At 44.1% G+C, this 21,872-nt stretch overlaps 1 protein-coding gene across 1 annotated transcript in view; it reads left to right on the top strand.

Annotated features, from left to right (window-relative positions):
• Positions 1-21,872, top strand: part of acap3a (ArfGAP with coiled-coil, ankyrin repeat and PH domains 3a) — a 331,287-nt gene that overhangs the window by 242,380 nt on the left and 67,035 nt on the right. The window contains exon 10 of the mRNA XM_080215115.1: positions 10,024-10,035. Coding sequence (XP_080071241.1) covers positions 10,024-10,035 — 12 coding nt within the window. The remainder of the gene's footprint in view (positions 1-10,023; positions 10,036-21,872) is intronic.

Below are 21,872 nucleotides of genomic sequence, written 5' to 3'. Positions count from 1 at the left end.
CGACACAGTGGTTGGCACTGCTGCCTCACAGTGCCAGAGACACGGGTTCAATTGCAGCCTCGGGTCACTGTCTATGTGGAGTTTGCACATTCTCCCTATGTCTGCGTGGGTTTCCTCCAGGTGCTCCGGTTGGATTGACTGGCCATGCTAAATTGACCCTAGTGTCCATTAGCAGGGTGGGATTACGGGAATGTGGCTTGGATGGGATTATTGTCAGTGCGGACTCAATGGGCTAAATGGCTGCCTCCTGCACTGTAGGGATTCTATGACTGTCTTCAGGGCCTATAACAAACTCTAAGCCCTTTCCATAAATCACAACAGCAATGTGGAGCCATAGGATGCCTTCAGTGCCCAGAAAAATCCTAAAGTGCTTCAAAGAGATCAAAAGAATGGACGTCAAGAGGGCATCTTTCTTTGTTTCCCTTCAGAGAATCAGCACAGATACATTGGGCTGAATAACCCCATTTTGTACTGTGCTGAATCACCATTCTGTGATTCAGTGGTGTGCCCCGTACCAATGTGGCGAGCAGTGCACCTCCTGAGTGTTGGCTTCGACACCTTGGAGGCTCAGATGCTTGTTTAGTGTATGGGAGGTGGACAGGGCGCCAACAAATTTCTCCTGAAATTCACCACGTTACAACTTTCAGAATTACCAATATCATCATCTTGAAATATTTGAAAACAATCCATTGGTTGGAGATTTTATAGAATATGTTTCACCTTACCCACAACACTCTCAGCTGCAGGCAATGGATCCAGTGGAATTAATGAACCAGTCCATGATAGGATCAGACAGCCATGAAATAATTGTACTGTGAGTTTTTAAATTGGAAACCATTAAATGTTATATAACATAGAGGATTTAAATTAAACAAAGAAATTGCACTTTTACCATCTCCAAGGGAGCAAATCATAGCATATTTTGCGTAGGAGGACGCCATTCAGTCCGTTGCACCTGTAACATGCTAGCTCTTCACCTGGTGCTATCTACCCTCATCACATATCTTCAGTATCACTCAGAATCCTCAGGGTCAAATTCTACATCCGCATCTATTTCCTCTGTTTGTTAATATTCTGTATATTTCAGCAATAGCATCAAAAGTCATTGTCTGAAGTATCACCCTCTACATTTTCAGTGACACTCTCTGCACGATTGCTGAAACATTAAATATTTTGTGATAGGCTGCATGGAAAGTTCTTCCTCCACGAGGCAAATTGAAGAGATTTCTTGGTGATCTCAGTCAGCTGTGATATTTTCGAATGTGTTTCAAAAAGTGTGTTTTGATTTTGTTTCCAACATTCAACGGGCCAGGTGATTCAGTTAAGAAGGGGCAATCATACTTTACCATTTGTACCGCACATTAAAGGTGGCTCTTTTATTCCACTTCCTTGCACCATAATATTCACATGTATTTGATTTACTGCCAATATCATATTCTGGGTCTGACTCCTAACTCTGATAAGTATCATAGGTGAAAGCTTCCTTTAAGCGTCTTTTGCATTGTGTCGCGTCACTCTCTGTTGCTCCTGTCTCTTCATCTTTCCTTTCTCTAATTGCTGCCTGTCGTTTTCCATCAACATTTTGCTTTTTTTGTTCCAGCCTTTTCATCTTCCCTGGCTCTGCATACTGCCTGTCACTTTCTTTACCAAGCAGTATTTCCGAGTGTTACATACATGAAACAAATAAAACATGAAAGGAAGTGAGGGACGTGTTATTTAAATTCATCGCATTCTTTTCTGGAATGTAAGTTCAGGTTGGTTAAAGCATGTCTGAGTTACAGTGTCAACAGAGACACAAAGTAGGCAGAGACATGAGATGTCCTGCTAGGATGCCAAAGCCCCCTGAGTGGGAGGTTAAGTGTCAGTTCCCCTGTGACATGTCTCTTGGTCCAATTTACCATCGCACCATATTTAGCAGAGATTGTGCTGAGGATCTTGGAGAAGTTTGCCAACAAACAGACAGACATTTATAAATATATAAATGTGTGTGCAATTCAGAATCCTTTTGTACTGTACTTCCATCTTTAACAGTCTATGCATCCACATCTCTATCCCTCTAATTTGTTAGGGACCTTACCAGTTAGGGTATTGTTCCTTTAACTGCTCTTTATCCTTAAATTTACTTTGCCCTTCTCTGCATTGAGTTACATCTGACACCTCTGTGGTTCAGACTGTAACCCTAAGGCAGAACAAGATTGTGGTTTTGTATGAGAGTTTTCAGGCAAGTGCAACAGTTAGCTTGGGTAAATGCATGGGGTTATGGGTGGAATTGTGGTTGGTGCAGACTTGATAGCCTCCTTCTGCACTGTAGAGATTCTATTTGGTAGACCCAGTTTTAATGATCCATTGGCTTTAACGACTTGTCTGTCCTATTGTTGCAATGGAATTGTTGGCTCGATGAGTTTCTGGCCCCCAATTCTGTTAGAAGCAGCCTCACCTCATCACTGCGATACATTTGAAAGGTGGAGCTTACTCTGTACGAATCTGCAGGGTTGGGGGATGGGGTTGCATAAAGCTGCATAATTTAAGGTTCCAAAAAAATGAGTTACGATTCATGAGATGAATACAATGAGATTCTTGATGGACATGGTGGAAAATGCCACGTTTTTCCAACAATGGGTAAACACAATCAGTATCTCAGGCAGGCAGTAAAGGAGTCAGCAAGTTGTTTCCTCAGAGTTCCTACAGCAGAGCTGAATCACATCACACAAGCATCAAAACATAAAGTAATTGAAAACAAAAGTTTTAGCAGTCATTTATTCTTTCAGCTCATACGCTGCTGAAATCCTCATTCATAAATCTGTTCCCTCTAAACCTGATTATTGTGTACACTCCTCGATGGCCTCCCACATTCTACCCCCATTAACTCGGGGCGAGGGCAGCTGGAAAATTCTGCCTCTGTCTCAGAAGATGATGTTGGCTGACTATTTTTAAGGCAGAGGTAGATAGATTATTACAAGGGAATCAAAGGTAGTAGTGGTAGTGGTAGATAGGAATGTGGAACTCAGTACAAATAGATCAGACAAAATCTCAAGGGGCTGAATGGCCTAATTCTGCTCCAATTTCATATGTTTGTACACATGATAACAGTAGATCCCTGAGCAGCAAGAGCACCATAGGGATGTGCACCTACCCACTCACCACAGTACTGCCACGGTTTCAGAATGGCACTTTGCTGCTTTATTGGTGAAGGAATGGGTTGTTTCTTTTTGGTGGAGTCCATATGCAGCCCAGCATGGCACAGGCATACATATTATTGTTTGCTGCCAGACTACAATGGGATTTCCAGGGGAAGTATTATCCCTCTTTGCCCCATTCCTCACACATGCCCTGAACCATATGTCAAGGTGATGGTGTGGATGTAGAGAAATCATTTTCCTGTGTGTTCATTTGTTCCATGTTTCATTGTGTGAGTCTGGTATCTGTTTGCATGTGGTTAGTTAAAGCTAGGTGTGGTCACTTAGAAAAACAAAATCAAACGGTAGGCAAACATTCTCCCCATGTCTCCATGGGTTTTCCACCACAGTCCAAAGATGTGCAGATTAGGCGGATTGGCCATGCTAAGTTGCCCCTTAGTGTAGGGGGACTAGCTAGGGGAAATGCATGGGGTTATGGGGATAGGTGGGATTGTGGTCAGTGCAGACCCAGTGGGCTGAATGGCCTCCTTCTGCAATGTAGGATTCTATGAACTGTTATAAGCACGAGAGAGCAGACGTTTTGAAACACTGTAAACAAAACACCAGAGAGAGGAGACATTTTAAAGCACGGTAAATAAAACTCCTGGTGCACAGATACAGGCTGTGTGTCATCTCTGCGTATCGCACCAGAGGCAGTCATACTCCAAGCTGTGCTGATACTGCTACCTCTGGACATTAACTATAAACAGCTTTACAAACGGATATCAGTTTACTGTGATGTTGCCGCAAGGTCAGTGCAGAATTTGTTAAACTAAGGACATGTATTCAGACTGGGCAACTACAGAGTCCCAGACCACCCTGCCATTATCAGCAAGTTACAGTGTTTGATGTCCTATTTAGGAAACATTTTATTAATGTTGTACCACACCAATACTTACAGCAGCTTTGAAAGCTGCAAGATCATTTTTGTTGCTGCCAGTGGCTTGGGCAGGGGGCCAGCAATGCTATTTGCCTGATGTCAGCCATGTGCCCTCTTCTCAAAATCAGGAGAGTTCTGGTGGGCAGAGCATCAAGTTCCGATGATGAAGCTGAAACAATGAGTTGCCCATTTGCAGGTATTTCTCTGTCACTCTCTGTGGCTGCACTCTCACCTCCGTGTTTGTGGGTTCAGCTCCAAGAGCTTGAGCACATAATCTAGACTGGCACCTCAGTGCATTTCAGAGTGAGTGCTGTACTGTATCAGGTGCAGCCTTTCAGGTGAGACCTCACCTCGCTTTTAAATGTAAAAGACCCCATGACACTCTCTGGTGAAGAGCAAGGGAGGCCCAGCAAGTATTGATTCCTCACCCAGTGGCGCTAAATCAGGTTACCTGCTCATTATTTGAGACCCTGCTGCATACAAATTAACTGCCATATTTTCAACTCTGCAACAACAGAGCGGTACAGTGGCACAGTGGTCAGCACTACGGCCTCATAACTCCAGGCACCTGGGTTCAATTGGGTCACTGAATGTGTGGAGTTTGCATGTTCTCCCTGTGTCTGTGTGGGTTTCCTCCCACAGTCCAAAGACGTGCAGGTTATGTTGATTGGCCATGCTAAATTGCCCCTCAGTGTCCCAGAATGCATAGGTTAGAGGGATTAGCGGGTAAATATGTGAGGTTACAGGGATAGGACCTGGGTGGGATTGTTGTCAGTGCAGACTTGATGGGCCGAATGGTCTCCTTCTGCACTGTAGGAATTCTGTAATAACAACAACTACTTTGAAAGCATTTCATTGGCCATAAAGCTCTTGAAAGGCACTGTAGAAATACACATTCGTTCTTCCTGTGACAGTCCTCTTATCATATTCTGAGTTGATATTTGTATCAAGGCTTCTGAGGAAGCTGTGTGATATCAATGAGATAGTGCACAAACCTGCAGCACTGAGTGCTCAGTATTAAGGGCTAAGATCAGTGCCTGTTACTGGTGACAAGATGAGAATGCTTCAGTGGATGGGCCTGCAGACTCTATAGAACTTGGAGCGAGCAGAAGGTACTTGTTGTTCCTGAAATAAAGACACCAGAAATTGCAAGGTCATCGCCATGTAAATCCTGTGCAAGTTGCAAGCTACTCTGAATCATTATGCTAGTTATAGTAAGTGGTGAAATGGTTAACAGCGCAGTTTAACTGCGCAGTTAACCTGACATCCGTGTGACTAGAATGAACACGCACAAAGAGATCAAAGGAAATTCCACAGCACTCTTTAACTCAGCCTCCAATATACATCTGGCTGGATTTTTGTTCTCTGCTCAGCCTTTAATGAATTTCTCTGAAAGGCTGTCTTTTTTCTGCCAGATGGTCTGTCATTCCATTTCCCATTTAAAGAAAACGCACACACATACTTGAATAGATTCTGCCACATGTTTCTGAGGACTCTGTGTGTGTGTGTGTGTGTGTGTGTGTGTGTGTTGTGTGTGTGTGTATTTCTGCACTTGGGGGCGGCACAGTGGTTAGAACTGCTGCCTCTCAGCTTACATCACCGTCTGTGTGGAGTCTGCACGTTCTCCCCGTGTCTGCATGGGTTTTCTCCCTCACAGTCTGAAGATGTGTGGGTTAGGTGGATTGGCTGTGCTAAATTGCCCTTTAGTGTCAGGGGGATTAGCAGGGGTAAATGCATGGGGTTATGGGGATAGGCCCTGGGTAAGATTGTGGTCGGTGCAGACTTGATGAGCCAAATGGCCTCCTTCTGTGCTGTAGGATTCAATGAACGGTATCTGTGTACTATTAAGTGTATACATGTGCACCTACACACATGTATGTGGTCATGCATGTGACTGTATACATGTTTTAATGCATGCATGTAAGGATAGGTGCATGTGTATTTTGCTGAATATGTGCATGTGTCTGTCTGTTTGTACACCCTTTGTTTCTGAAGGGTAAATCTTGAGATTATGTTGGATCTGTTTAAACCTCTCCTGTTTTCGATATGATCAATGACCTATGATGGTGGATGGAATAGTGCTGGGTGCGGGACAACAATGGGCATTGGTGCCTGTGCGTGAAGGCGATGATGAAATCAGCAGAAGTGTAGATTCCTATTTGCCGTGCAGTGACCTGTGCTGGAGCGTGTGTACGGGTGAATGGCGGAGGTAAATAGCAGCAAACCTGGCCATGATGCAGCCAGTTAAAATAGCCAGACACCAATTGCCTTCACACGCACAATCCAGCCCTTGAATGAAGCACAGGAGTGGCAGCTACCATCTTCAGGGATGGAGAAGAGTGGTGGCGGTTGGAAGAAGTGCCTGACTGAGTCTAAAATGAGTGAATGTTCGTGTGCACACAGACACCTCCCCTTTATTAGAACAAGTTCCCTCCCCTTTAATAAAGGTAAAATACTGCAGATGCTGGAATCTGAAACAAAAACAGAAAATGTTGGAAAATCAGCATCTGTGGAGAGAGAATAGAGACAGCATTGAAGCATTGGTTCTATTCTCTCTCCACAAAGGCTGTCAGACCTGCTGAGTTCCTCCAGCATTTTAAGTTCGTGATCCCCTTTAAACCCCACCTGGAATTAATCCCCAATTAAAAATCATAAATGACCTCTGAAGGCTTTGCCAATATTAATCCTGAGACAATTCCTAGATATCCCTTGCCCCTCTCTCTCACTGTTTTACACATTAGATTTGAAGAGTTTCATGTTGTACTCTGTGAAATGCTGATTGGATTTTCCTTCATGTATTTATCAGAGGCATTTGAATAAATCTGTGGATTGAGAAAGATGCTTTTTTTTTAAATTCCGACAAGGTTTTGATGGTTAATCAAAGTTAAACTATTAAAATGAAAATACAGGGGAAATATCTGTCAACGCCAGGACAACAAAAAGACAGATTAACCCTTTAGGTGAAGAGGAGATATCAGCAGAAAATATTCAACTTGTTTAGATACCAGCATCAAACTAGCAACAAGACGTCTATCAATAGAATTGCTGAGGGGGTCTGATAATCATTTGCTGAAGCATAAACTTTATGGATTGTCTGTGAAATGTTACACCAAAGTGTCACAGACCCTAATTATCCAGACCATTATCAGAATCCAGGCTGACGCTTCAGAGCAGTACCGAGGGAGTGCTGCGCTGTCAGGGGTGCTGGTTTTAGGATGAGATGAGTTCAACTGCAGCCCTCTTTGCCCTCTCAGGAGGACATGAAAGATCCCGCAGCACTATTTGAAAAAGATTAGGGAAGGTCTCCCAATTTATCCTTCAATCGACAATACTGAACACACATTTTCTGGTCATTGTCACATTGTTGCTTGTAGGATCTTGCTGTGCCCTAACAGCCTGACACGCTTTCCTACCTTACAACAGTGACTGGATTTCAGAAAGTACATCATTGGTTGTAATGCATTTTGGGAGGTCCTGGAGTCTTGGAAGGTGCTAGAAAAATCAAAGTCTTCCTTTCTATTAGGGAGCTCAAAACACAAGAGGTTCCCAGACCTTTTCCTCGTGTGGCCCCATCTTAAAGCTTTAGACTTTGTGTCCGGAATTTTACTGCCCCGCCTGCCACGGGAATCGGAGCAGGCGAGGGGCAGACTGTGGAAAGGTCTGTTAACCTCGGGCGGGACTTTACAGTTTTGGGATGAGCGAGGCCATAAAATCCTGCCTACATGTGTGACGCCTGAGTAAAAACTGGCAAGGGGAGGGATCTGTAGAATTTAGAGAGTTGTTGAATGCTGGGGGTGGGGGGGAGAACGAGGGTACAGAATTAAAACTGCTGGGTTTTGCCCTGGAAGAAAGTGAAGAGCCGTCTTTTTACAGGCTGCTGCTGAAGCACCAATGACATCTCAGAGAATGGACAATCAAGCCACACCCAACAATGAGGAAAAGCACAATCTTTAAATGCATCTTGTGATTGTCCAAACTCAGGCTAAACTCCATGGCCACCATCGGTGTCTCAACCTGTGGCCCCACTGGGGGTTGAAATCCAAAGGTTTGGGAACCCCACGTGATATAACACAACAGATGAAGGTTGCAATGGAAGTGGATGGTTTTAGAGTTTGAGTTCCAGCTTGTGGTGCCTGAATGGACAGTGAATGCTGTCCTGTGAGAGTTTACAAAGATGGCGATGGAACAAGAAACCTTAACGGATATCAAAATGGAACTAGGAAAGTTCCTATCAACAAATGGGATTCAGGGTTGGAAATATGCCAAGGGAATAGGTAGGGTCAGATGCACCAAAGGCCTTTTCCTGCCCATAACTATGCAGATGTTTTAATCTAGACATGGGATATCGCCGTTGCTGGCTAGGCTAGCATCTGTTGCCCATCCCTACTTGCCTTGAGAAGTTGCCTTCTTGAACCATTGCAGTCTGCATGGTGTAGGTACACCCACAGTGCTGTTAATTTAAAGTTTATTTATTATTAGTCACAAGTAAGGATTACATTAACATTGCAGTGAAGTTACTGTGAAATTCCTCTAGTCGCCACGCTACGGCACCTGTTCGGGTCAATGCACCTAACCAGCACGTTTTTCAAACTGTGGGAGGAAACCGGAGCACCCGGAGGAAACCCGCAGAGACACGGGAAGAATGTGCAAACTCCACACAGACAGTGACCCAAGCCGGGAATCGAACTTGGATCCCTGACGCTGTGAGGCAGCAGTGCTAACCACTATGCAACCGTGCCGCCCCACCGTGTTAGGAAGTGAGATCCAGGGGTCTGACTCAGCAACAGTGAAGGAAGGAGGGAGGTTTGCTCGATCTTAATGTTTGATGCCGTACAAGTACACACCTGTCCATGCAAGGGAGGCTGGGAAGCAAGTTGATGAAAATTTGCTGATAAGCATCTACCACAAAATTATAGGCTGGTAAAAATGAAAGTATTCTCCAGGGAGGCAGCATTATATGGGCTAATTGGTCCTTACTGCATTAATTGATTTTTAAATAGCCAAATGGGATGAGATCAGTGTCTGTCTCAGGTAGTACTGAAGCTGTAAGTTCTAATGGCCTTGTAAAACAGAGAATCCACTGTGACTGAAGCAACTCTGCAATACTACAGCATAATCTTGCGCTCAATCTAATACTGTTAATAGTCCTGTATGTGTAAGCGCTGAAAGAAAAGCTGTAGGTCATTGCTAAATTTTATGGAGAGCCTTGGGGCTGATGTTACATATTACCAGTGAGGAGTCCCCACCCAACTGCTGCACAGTGCGGCCTGTGTGTACACAGCGAGCAGACAGTGTTACTGATGGGTAAAATTGGCCTGTAAAGCTAATGGCACTGGAAGAAATAAATCTAAGTTACTGGCATTGCATTCACAATCAATGGCAATTCAATCCCAGGGGCAGTGATGGTGAGTGCCAAGGTTATGGTTTCCCACAAGGCAAAACCACTGCCAATAACAGACACGTCCTGGCTGCAGAATTGTGACTGTTTACTTCCTAAGTGGTGAACGGAATTGAAGTCCACAGTTTGTCATACCCTCCTATATTGCCAACTCTGGAATGTAACAGAGTGCAACAAAACTGAAGCCACATCTCAGTGACAACAACTTGGGAGGTAACAGTAAGGAAACTCTAACCTGACTCCAAAGTGCAATTCCCTCCTCCAGGGAATTTTGGGATGCTGAGTCCGCTCGGACCCAGACAATTGAATGCATTTTAACTGCAGCATCGGTCAGAGGCAAAGCCACCAATGCTGCATTAACGGTATAAATTCATCCTGTGTTTGTTTGTGGTTTCAATACTTCAGACAAGGCAAGAATATAAGGGCAGGCTCACAAGAGTCTTCTTAACTTGATCACATTTAATTGCAGGATGAATGTTCCCAATCAAATCGGGTGAATGTGCTAACTTGTTCTTCTGTTTCTTTCCCCCCCCGGTTCACCTTGATGCTCTCCAATCAAACCTCTACAGACTCTGCTACAGGTAAGTGCAAAACAAATCCTGTTGATATCCTTGTAGAGTGTTTTTTCATCGATTTATTTCTAAAGGCAAAACACCTAAAGGAGTGAAGCAAGTTTGATGAGAGCCTGCTTAAGATGGGAAGAGGAGAAGGCTAAGGGTCTTAAAGTTTATTTCATTAGTCACAAGTAAGGTTTACATTAACAATGCAATGAAGTTACTGTGAAAATCCCCTATTCACCACACTCCAGCACCTGTTCGGGTCAATGCACCCAAGCAATGCGTCTTTCAGACTGTGGGAGGAAACCAGACCATTTGGAGGAAACCCACACAGACATGGGGAGAATGTGCAGACTCCACACAGACAATGATCCAGCTGGTAATTGAACCTGGATCCCTGTAAGGCAGCAGTGCTAACTACTGTGCTACCGTGCCGCCCATGACCCTTTTTCTACAGGACACTTTAGGTGCTGACTTTCTTCCCCTCCCACAAAGAGATTGTAACTGAACCTGTTTCATTCCTGTGTTTAACCCATCCGAATGGACTGAATGAGCATCAAGTAGGAATACTGCCTGGGAATAGGCACCAGGTGGGAATATCACCTGGGAAAGAGCAACACTTCAGGCCTTTAAGACCTGTGCAAATCCCTGGCTGGTTCTGTGACAGTTAATAAACGGAGTGGTGGGTTCTATGATTCTATTCTACTACCTGCCCATCACAAATTGCTGCTGACTCTCTCTAGACACCCTGCTCCTTAGTCTAACTAATAATGGGCAGCACGGTGACACAGGGGTTTGCATTCCTGCCTCATAGTGCCAGGGACCCAGGTTCAATTCCTGGCTTGGGTCACTGTCTGTGTGGAGTTTGCACATTCTCCTCATGTCTGCATGGGTTTCCTCCGGTTTCCTCCCATAGCCCAAAGATGTGCGGGTTAGGTTGATTGGCCATGCTACGATTGCCCCTTAGGGTCCTGAGGTGCGTAGGTTAGAGGGATTAGCGGGTAAATGTGTAGGGATAAGGGGGTAGGGTCTGGGTGGGATTGTGGTCAGTGCAGACTCGATGGACCAGCTAGCCTCTTTCTGCACTGTAGGGTTTCTATGTTCTACAATCTATCCAGCCCTTGTCAGATTTTTATACATTTCAATGAGATCTCCTCACATTTTTCTAAACTCCAGTGAATAAAATGTCAGTAGTGTAACTGCGCCGGTCTGTAATTAAAATTATTTAATGCCAGCCTATTGAAGTGCAAGTGCGGCTTAAAGGACCGTCAAACTGATGTGGATTCAAACTAGTATCAGGCACCGTAATCAGAACAAAGAATTGCTACTCACACGGCTGCTGATTTCCCTGAGGAAGGTGCGCAGACTGGAGACTGCTGGGGAGTTCACTGCTGTCCCTGCCAGCAAGATTAATGTAGGCAGTGGGTAATGTGGATTGCACTGGAGCATGACTACATGATGCTGGACTGTGTAGAGAAAGAAAAGAGTCCTTAATCACAATTTGAGATGGAGACGACAAATCCTAATTTGTTTGGGAATCTGTGCCGAGTTTAGTTTAGTAATTTTGACAAGGTCATTGGCAATAAATACCAATGATTTTCACCCCTTTATAGACAGCAGCCGTGACTTGAACGCCAGTGAGATTGTGCAAGCATCTTGTCCCGTTGCACCCAACCACTTCAAGAGATGATTTCTCTCTGATGCTGCATGTGATTCAGTTGTTTATTATAGAAGCAAATTCAATCAATTGGAGTTTTGAGTAACCTTTACTTTTTATGTTATCTGTTTAGACTAAACCACAATCATTTTTTTTCACTATTTTTTCTGGTTTATGCACCTGTCAAGATAGGCGTTACCAAGATCATTCATACTAAATAACTTCTGATGTTTTGTGTTGGCCAGTAGAAGTTTCCAGAACATCTTTTTGACGTGTGTAGTGGTGGCCTGTTATGTTCTAAATTAAGTAAGGATGCTACCTATGCCCCAGGGGTCAACAATGCGCGTTAGCATAGAATCTCTACAGTGCAGGAGGAGGCCATTTGGCCCACTGAGTCTGCACTAACCATCATCCCACCCAGGCCCTATCCGTGTAACCATGCTAGTCCCCCTGAAACAAAGAGGCAATTTAGCATGGCCAATCAACCTAACCCACACATCTTTGGACTGTGGGAGGAAACCCTTGCAGACATGGGGAGAATGTGCAAACTCCACACAGTCACCTGAGGCTGGAATTGAACCCGGGTGCTAACCACTGTGCCACCATGCCACCCATAAAGCATCCCTTCACAACAGTGAAATATTTTATAAGTGTGGGTTTAACACCTTCTTTTGAGTTTGTTGTAATTTTAAACATTGTTAAAGTTAGTTGTTACTGCTTTAAGCATGTGATTCAAAGTTCTATTTTTGCATGAAAATTAATGGGCGGATAAACTGGACTTAAAAAGGGGGGTAAGTCCCAAGAAAATCAGCTTTTATTTTGAACATAGTTTCTCTATTCGGGGATGGTGGTGTTGCTGGCTTTGCCAGCATCTTTTTTTATTAATTTGTGGGATGTGGGCATCGCTGGCTGGCCAACAGTCATTGCCCATCCCTTGTTGCCCTTGTTCAGAGGGCAGTTGAGAGTCAACCACATTGCTGGGACTCTGGAGTCATGCATAGGTCAGAGCGCATAAGGATGGCAGATTTCCTTCCCTAAAGAGCATTAGTGTACTGGATGGGTTTTTCCGACATTTGACAATGGTTTCATGGTCATCAGTAGTTCTTATTATTTGACTGAGTTCAAATTCCACCATCTGTCATGGTGGGATTCAAACCCAGATCCCCAGAACGTTAGCTGAGTTTCTGGGTTAAGTAGTCTAGCGATAATACCACTGGGCCATCCCTGATTGCGCTTGAATTGAGTGGCTTGCTAGGTCATTTTAGAGAGGCATTTAAGAGTCAACCACATTGCTATGAATCTAGAGTCACATATAGGCCACACCAGGTAAGGATGGCACTTTTCCTTTCCTAAAGAACAATAGTACTAAAACCCAAGGAAGCCAGCACAGAACTTAAAAGTTGTCTTGTCCAATAAACTCACTTTGATAGGATGGACAAGAATAAAATAAACGTTGCCCTAAAAAGAAGTTTCAGATTCTTTAAGAAAATCTAAATCAAGTAATCTTTGTTTCTCTCCCTGCTGCAAATCAGGCCAAGCGATGCACATTCATCACCATCAGTCACCTCAGCACACCATTTGCACCATGCAGTGCACATATGGACTCATGGATGCTGTCATTCATGACTTGATTTTTGGAAAGAAACAATGAGAATATATGGGAATCCTCTTCTAAAAAAAATCATCAGTAAATGACTGATTATAATTGTCCCTAAGGATTTTATAACTTTTTTTGAAAATCCTTAAATATAGAAACGAAAATTAGTATCTTATATGCAAAGAGAATTCAAGCCAGATGGTTTTTACCATTTTTTTGGACTATAGTTTCAAGGGTATTTGAGATCCATATATCCCTCCTCTTGTTTATCTAAAGTTTTTTTTGAAGTTTATTTATTAGTCACAAGTGAGGCTTACATTAACACTGCCCACAGTCCGGCGCCTGTTCGGGTCAATGCACCCAAGCAGCACATCTTTCAGACTATGGGAGGAAACCGGAGCACCCAGAGGAAACCCACGCAGACACGGACAGAACGTGTAAACTCCACATAGATAGTGACCCAAACCAGGAATTGAACCCGGGTCCCTGGTGCTGTGAGGCAGCAGTGCTAGCCACTGCGCCACCCCAGCATCTACAGCACGACCTTTAATCTTGTGTTGGTGCTTGTATCTTTGGCAGAAGCTTGTTATCAGCATTCCCACCACTGCGCCCCCCCCCCCCCCAATCCCCCTCTAGCTGCAGGAGAAGGCGCATCAAACAATGGTGCACGCTGCAGCCAAAAGCTCATCATTCAACCTCCTAACAGAGTTCCTACCGGCTTCAGCGTTGTTGGCCTCCTACACAATGACATTCGGCTCGAATAGCTCTCTGCATCAGTCTGGCTCATGGGAGAAGGAGGGGACAGCAGCTGTGATTGCCTTTGTCTTTTGTGATGGTTCAACACGAGGGAGGTTTCACAAATGAGGGCGGCTGAAGTTCAAAGCCTGTCAGCTTCACGTTAAGTTAAATTTCCAGAAACCTTGCCCGACCTCGTCATGAGGGTAGAAAACTTTCAGCTGTTCCACAAGGCCCTTTAGCCACGTTCCAGTTTCTCATGTATTTTCCACAGTCACATTTTGCAGCATGTAGCTGTCAGGGTGAGGCGGGAAGGAACTATTTCCGTTGTGCCTCCCACTCAAATAAGGCAGGATCTGACTGAAACCACAGCGTAAAACTTTGTCGCGTATCGGTTTCTTCGCAGCATAGGACAATCTTGGATAGTACCTGTCTGTGGCAAAATCATTAGCCCCCTTTACGTTAGAACATTGGCTGCACAACTTTGGTAGCTGGGCTGCCATCTGAAGGAGGCAGTAGCTGCCCTTGGTTGGCAAATATAAAGATTTTTCCAGCAGGGTTGGTTTTTTTCCCCAACTGGTGGGTGTGTTAAATGGGTCAAGTACGAAACAAGACCCAGGTCTTTTCCTTAATAGTTGGTTTATTCACAGGATGCAGCATCACGGGTTTCTGCCTCCTAACGACTAACCCTGTGTCCCAGCAGATTCCCTTTATACTCTTTTAAATAAACAATAAACTAATTAACAATTAACAGGGATGACAGACCCTTCATGAAACTATAATTAAAAAAATACTTCCAAAGGAAACATCAAATTAAAATGTTGTTCCCAGGGCTGGTGATGCACTCCAGTCCACCAGTCAGGGGAGGCCTCAAGTGTGCCGGGAGACGGACTCTCTTTACATGTGCTCTCGGCCCTTAATGAAAACAGTGCCCATCACTGGCACATCTTAAAAATATGAACAATCAACCGCTAACAGGCCGAGTGCTGACCTTCACCAATTTTCACTGGCTAACTGGAAAGGCATGCACCAGAAATACAGCAACAACTTGCATTTATATAGCATCTTCAATGCGGGGTAAAATGCCCTGACGTTCCTGTCACTGTTTTCAACTCTGGTGTACTCACATTGAACTCCACACAGTACTGTTTTAACACACGTTCATTTGTTTATTTCAACACTACCATTTAAATTAACAGGAAGCTAACTCAAAAAGGCATCTTTTAAGCATTCACCCAATAGCTGCTGCCTGGGGAAATCCTGTGAAAGAGCAGTAGATATGGCCAAATAGCCTTTTGGCCTGGATGTCTGAGTTTGCACAGACTGAATGGCCTGGTGAGGTAGCAGACGATGTCCAGCACCCATTGAAAAGTGCAGCAATATCATAAGAACCAAGAGCAGGAGTAGACCACACAGCTACTCAAGCCTGGTCCCCCGTTTAGTACAATTATAGCTGATCTTGAACCTCCACACCGCTTCCCTGCCTGATCTCCGTATCCCTTGATTCCCTGAGTATCCAAAAAATCTATCAATGCCAACTTGAATATACTCAGCGGGGGAGATCTTAGATAAACACTGGTTTTCTCCCCAGATTCTACCACACCTCTGTCAAAAGAAAAATCACGGGGGCATATTTCATGCCATCATTCAGGGGGGCAGGGCCTCAACACTCTGGCAAAGCCCAGCTGCACTGAGATCGGGGTGTCATCCTTAACGGATCAGAACAGCAATACCCCACTACCAGCCCGCCACAGAAGTCTCAGGATCTTCAGTTCCCACCCCCGATCAGAGTAGGCACTTCTCCCCCCCCACCCCCTCCAATCATTGACCCCTTTCCCCCCACTCCATTCATCAAATCGGCCTCCCCCCACCCCCAACATTCAGAGCAGGAACCCACCTCCACCCCATGTCTAGGTGAACCTGTTGTAGATGGCGCCATTGCTTATTTATTAGTTTTAAAGTTTAAAGTTTATTTATTAGTGTCACAAGTACAGTAACACCGCAGTGAAGTTGCTGCGAAAATCCCCTAGTTGACTCACCTGTTCGGGTAAACTGAGGGGCAACTTAACATAGTCAATGCACCTAACCAGCACATCTTTCGGATTGTGGGAACATCAGGAGGAAACCCATGCAGACACAGGGAAAAAGTCCAGATTCTGCACAGACAGTGACCCAAGCCGGGAATCGAACCTGGGTCCCTGGCGCTGTGAAGCAGCAGTGCTAACCACTGTGCTGCCCACTGTGATGTCACATCGGCATGGTGTCAATATACAGCAGGGAGTGTGGATTAGGGTCAATATCTGGTAGGGGGATATGTTACTTATGTTAAAATTTATTGAATGCATGTAAGTTAGACCCATGCCTGTTATGGGCGTGAACTGGATGATGTCGCGAAGATTATGGAAGATCCGAGATTGCAATCTTGCCAACGAGATCTGCAACTTCCAGACCTGGAGCCCCTGCTGGTGTTTGCATGGACAATGAGTGTGGGCTGAAGATCGCCCCCAGTGTCTCTGCAACTACAACCCTCTGAGCTAAAAAAAATTCGAAAGCTTCCCATCCCTGGGAGTGAAGATACTTCAAATAGAAAAACCAAAGTCACCACCTCCAAGGGAGGAAATTCTGAGGAAAATTAAGCCTGGAATTAAATAAATAAATAGGAAAAAGTGACAGAAAGAATATCAGATTTACCATTTACACACTGAGGAAAATGAAGCTTACTCATCATCAATTTGCATATAAATAGGAGCTTTTTGCCTAGCAACAGACCTGTTAACAGCTGAACCAATTGGTACAACGATAATGATCTGAACTCTGCTTCTGCAGCAGCATTTCTCAAAACCAAGCATCTTAATTTGTGCTGCTTGATTTATTTCTGAAGAATTAATTCAAATCGTGAGTGGTACATTTTAATGTTGAGCGTTTCAATTCTAATGCTGTTGGAAAATGTCAGCATCTTAAGACAATTGCCAATTAAGTCATCAGAGAGTAAATCTGACATGATTCCCTTCAGGTGAAAGAGCGCTTATAAAAATACAAAATAACATGTTCTTCCTGAGATGGCTTGGACTTTTCTGGGACAATTGTTTGAAGAGTCGCACATAATGGAGGCTTTATAAAATTGTCACAAATTGACATTCAAGCACAAAATTGATCAAACAGAGCAATATTGTTTGCTATGGTATAGGCACCAATCACTCATAAAGAGTTGTCATAGAATCCTTACAGTGCAGAAGGAGACCATTTGGTCCATCCAGTCGGCACCAGTTTCCTAAGATGTGTAGGCTAGTGGGGTAAATACTTGGTATTACAGGGAACTGGTCTGGGTGGGATTGCCCCTTAATGCCAAGAGGATTATGTGAGGTTACAAGGATATAATAAATGGTCTCACAACGCCAGGTTCAAGTCCAGCTGGTTTATTTGGTAGCACGAGCTTTCAGAGCACTGTCCCTTTATCAGGTGAGTGCAGGATTTGTTTCACAAACAGGGCAGATATAGACACAAACTCAATTACAAGATAATGGTTGGAATGTGAGCCTTAACAGGTAATCAAGTCTTTACAGGTGCAGACAATGTGAGTGGAGAGAGGATTAAGCACAGTTTAAAGAGATGTGTATTGTCTCCAGCCAGGATAGTTAGTGAGATTTTGCAAGCCCAGGCAAGTTGTGAGGTTTACAGATAGTGTGACATGAACCCAAGATCCTGGTTGAGGCCATCCTCATGTGTGCGGAACTTGGCTATCAGTTTCTACTCAACAATTCTGCATTGTCGTGTATCGTGAAGGCCGCCTTGGAGAACGCTTACCCGAAGATCAAAGGCAGAATGCCCGTGGCCTCTGAAGTGTTCCCAACAGGAAGAGAACACTCCTGCCTGGTGATTGTCGAGCAGTGTTCATTAATTCATTGTTGTAGCATCTGCACAGTCTCCCCAAAATAACATCTAAAAATAGATGTTTATTTCCCCTATATGTTAAATAGGGGAAATAAACATCGATTTATTTCCCCTATCTATTGGGGGGGTAAATAAATAGATGTTTCTTCATCGCAAGCCAACTTAGCGAGTGGCCTAAGAAAGAGCAAATGAGCTGAAGTTCATGTGCAGCAGGAGGAGTTAGTCACCTTCTGCGTTCCAGTTTATTGTAGAGTCCCGTAGATGATTGATCTGACATAAGAGCATTAATATGGTTGGCAAGTTGGGAACCAGAGGCTAGATCTGTCAAAATTCTTTTCAGGCAAGAGCCTGCTGCCTCTCATCATTTCTTTAAAATTCAAATCAACATATTCTTGCCTAGGCAGCTTCAGATTTTCTGCAAGGGTGGTTCAAAATAACATCCTGATTGTTAGCCAGACTCTGTAGGCTGTCCTCATTAAACACATTATAACAGCTGGTTTGATATGACAATTAGAAGTTAGCTGATTACCTGCTTATCTCCATGGCTATTACTCTCTATTTGTCCTGCTCTTTAACATTCCGGTTCAAAAATCTCAAATGCACAAGTTAGTTTTTATATATATAAAAGTGAAAAATGTGTCCTCGTGGCCACTTGCATTCCCTGTTAAAGTCATGAGCAGATTGGGAAGGTGTCACTATTTAAAATTTAAAGTTTATTTATTACCGTCACAAGCAGGCTTATATTAACACTGCAATGAAGTTACTGTGAAAATCCCCTAGTCGCCACACTCCGGCACCTGTTCAGGTACACTGAGGACAATTTAGCATGGCCAGTGCACCTAACCAGCACGTCTTTCAGACTATGGGAGGAAACCAGAGCATGCAGACACAGGGAGAATGTGCAGACTCCACACAGACAGTGACCCAAGCCAGGAATCAAACCCAGGTCCCTTGCACAATGAGACAGCAGTGCTAACCACCGCACCCTGTGAACTAATCTCAAATCAGGTTTGGAAGGAGGGGGCTGTCTTTGGCCTCAACATCCCTGGCCAGAATAAGGGGATTTCAGCAGTGCACCCCATCAGAATCAGGGAAGCCGATAAGGAACTGGACCACTTGATCTCCAAGTTCCCAACACTATCCGAATGAATAGTCCTCTGACATCTATCAACTAGACGGGCAGCACTGTTGTCTCACAGTGCCAGAACCCTAATTTCTGGCCTTGGGTTACTGTCTGTGTGGAGTTTGCACGTTCTCCCTGTGTCTGCATGGGTTTCCTCCGGGTGCTCCAGTTTCCTCCCACAGTCCAAACATATGCAGGTTAGGTTGATTGGCCATACTAAATTGCCCTTTAGTATTAGGGGGACTAGTAGGGTGGAGTTATAGGGATAGGGCCTGAGTGGAATTGTTGTTAGTGCAGGTTTAATGGGCTGAATGGCCTCGTTCTGCACTGTAGGACTTCTATGATTCAAGACTTGCACATGAGAAATGATTCAGAATCACTTATGGAATATCACTGGTCACTAAACCACCAGAAACGAAATCATGCTGCGTACCCTGATCACTTCAATTGAGGAATCAGCTTATTGTGGACGGTTTTCTAAATTAACTACATGGAACCTGTTGGGATTGCGCTGAGTAAGAGTAGCACATGCTCAACTTAAGGCAGCCTTTATTGAACCAACTTTATTTATATCTCCGAGAGGGAGGCAGAGAGGGCAATATAACAAAATGTTGACACCTTATTACACTCCTTTCCCACTTAAAAAAAACATATACATTAAAATATAAAATGGTACGTGTTCATAAGTTAATATAACATTTCAACATCAACAATATCTGAAATTTAACAGGTTGGATTGCACACTTGTTTGACTGTAATAATTATCCAGAACATATCTGACTGTTACAGCCAGAATCATTTACATTTTAAAAAATTTGTTTTTTGTTAGCAGCAGTAAGTATTGAACAAAAGTATCATGATTTAACAATGAATAATGAAAGGAATGACTTAGTCATTCTTCCTACATACTTTCAATTAACCATCTGGCTTCTTTCTCTGTCTAGGTATTTCCTTCTACTTCTATTAGCTTGCCTCTGCTGTTTCAACACCTCTGACTTTGTCAAACCTGAACTTTGCCTATCAACTTTACTTCATGGTTGGCACTGGGGCAGTGATTGATTTGTCTACTTCAAATAATCCGATTCACTTTGCTCTACTGGTGGATTCTATGATATTAGCAAACTTTCAGTTTATTCTTTACTTTCACTTTGGGTGTTGGAGGATTTGGACTATAGTAGGTTTCTTGTGCCCTCCCTTTACCCTTTCAGGCAAATGATCTTCATAGCGCTGATTGAGTCCTTCTCCAATCTTCACTCAATACACCAAGGGGGTGATCTTACAAAAATTTGGCAGAGTGTTGGTTCCGATGAGAAAAATGGTGTATTTCTGTCCAGAGTAATGGTGTATTACAGCCATCAAAACACCAGATTGGACCACACTCTGTCAAAAAAACAGCTGGCCAAGTTTCACAATGTCATAGAATCCTACAGTGCAGAAGGAGGCCATTTGGCCCATCGAGTCTACACCAACCATAATCCTACCCAGGGCCTACCCCCACAACCCTATGCATTTCCATTGCCAGTTCCCCTGACACTAAGAGGCAATTTAGCATGGGCAACCCACCTAACCCACACATCTTTGGAATGTGGGTGTCTTTGTGCAGGAATCTCAAGGAGTTGGTTTGCAGGTGCACAGGTAATTAAGAAGGCAAATGGAATTTTGTCCTTCAGTGCTGGAGGAATGGAGTTTAAAAACAGCCAGGTTATGTTGCAGCTGTATAAGGTGCTGGTGAATCCACATTTGAAGTACTGTGTACAGATTTGGTCTCCTTACTTGAGAAAGGATATACTGGAGGGGGTGCAGAGGAGATTCACTCGGTTGGTTCCAGAGTTGAGAGGGTTGACTTATGAGGACAGACTAAGTAGACTGGGGCTATACTCATTGGAATTCAGAAGAATGAGGGGAGATCTTATAGAAACATATAAGATTATGAAGGGAACAGATAAGATAGAAGCAGGAAAGTTGTATCCACTGGCGGGTGAAACTAGAACTAGGGAGCATAGCCTCAAAGTAAGAGGAAGCAGATTTAGGACTAAGTTGAGGAGAAATTTCTTCACACAAAGGGTTGTGAATCTGTGCAGTTGAGGCTACCTCATTGAATGTTTTTAAGGCAATGATAGATAAATTTTTAATCAGTAAAGGAATTAAGGGTTATGGTGAGCGGGCAGGTAAGTGGAGCTGAGTCCACAAAAACATCAGCCGTGATCTTATTGAATGGCGGAGCAGACTCAAGGGGCCAGATGGCCTACTCCTGCTCCTAATTCTTATGTTCTTACAGGAGCAACTGGAGGAGACCCATGCAGACACAGGGAGAATGTGCAGACTCCACCTAGACAATGACTCAAGCCAGCAATCGAACCTGGGTCCCTGGCGCTATGAGGCAGCAGTGCTAACCACTTTGCCATCATGCTGCTCACAGGATGGCAGGACTTAAACATGCCAACAAAGTCTGGCTGCACTGAGATTGGAGTATCATGATTAAATTTGGTATGGTGCCAACCTAGGAGTGCCAACCTGTGCCAGGGGGCATTGCCAGGGCACTGCCTAATCATGTCCCTCTCCCCCAGGAGCGATACTCACCTTTATGCCCCCAGATTGACATGTTATAAACCTCGCTGATGTAACGTCACATAAATGGTGGGGTAAACATTTGGTGTTGGGGGTGTTGAGTTAAACATGTTAAAATCTATTAAATCATGTTCAGGCCCATTCTAGGCATTATCCTGATTATTTTGCCAGCAAGGGACGGTGAAAATCGGAAGTTGCAATCTCACCAACAGGATCAGCAACTTTTGGGTTTTGCCCATGCCAGCAATCTCACAGACAATCTCACAAGAGTGGGCTCAAGATCCCACCCC

Source organism: Carcharhinus amblyrhynchos, chromosome 30 (assembly GCF_965287045.1).
Source record: "Carcharhinus amblyrhynchos chromosome 30, sCarAmb.v2.hapA, whole genome shotgun sequence".
Classification (NCBI taxonomy): domain Eukaryota; kingdom Metazoa; phylum Chordata; class Chondrichthyes; order Carcharhiniformes; family Carcharhinidae; genus Carcharhinus; species Carcharhinus amblyrhynchos.
This window is presented reverse-complemented; position numbering and strand designations above follow the sequence as displayed.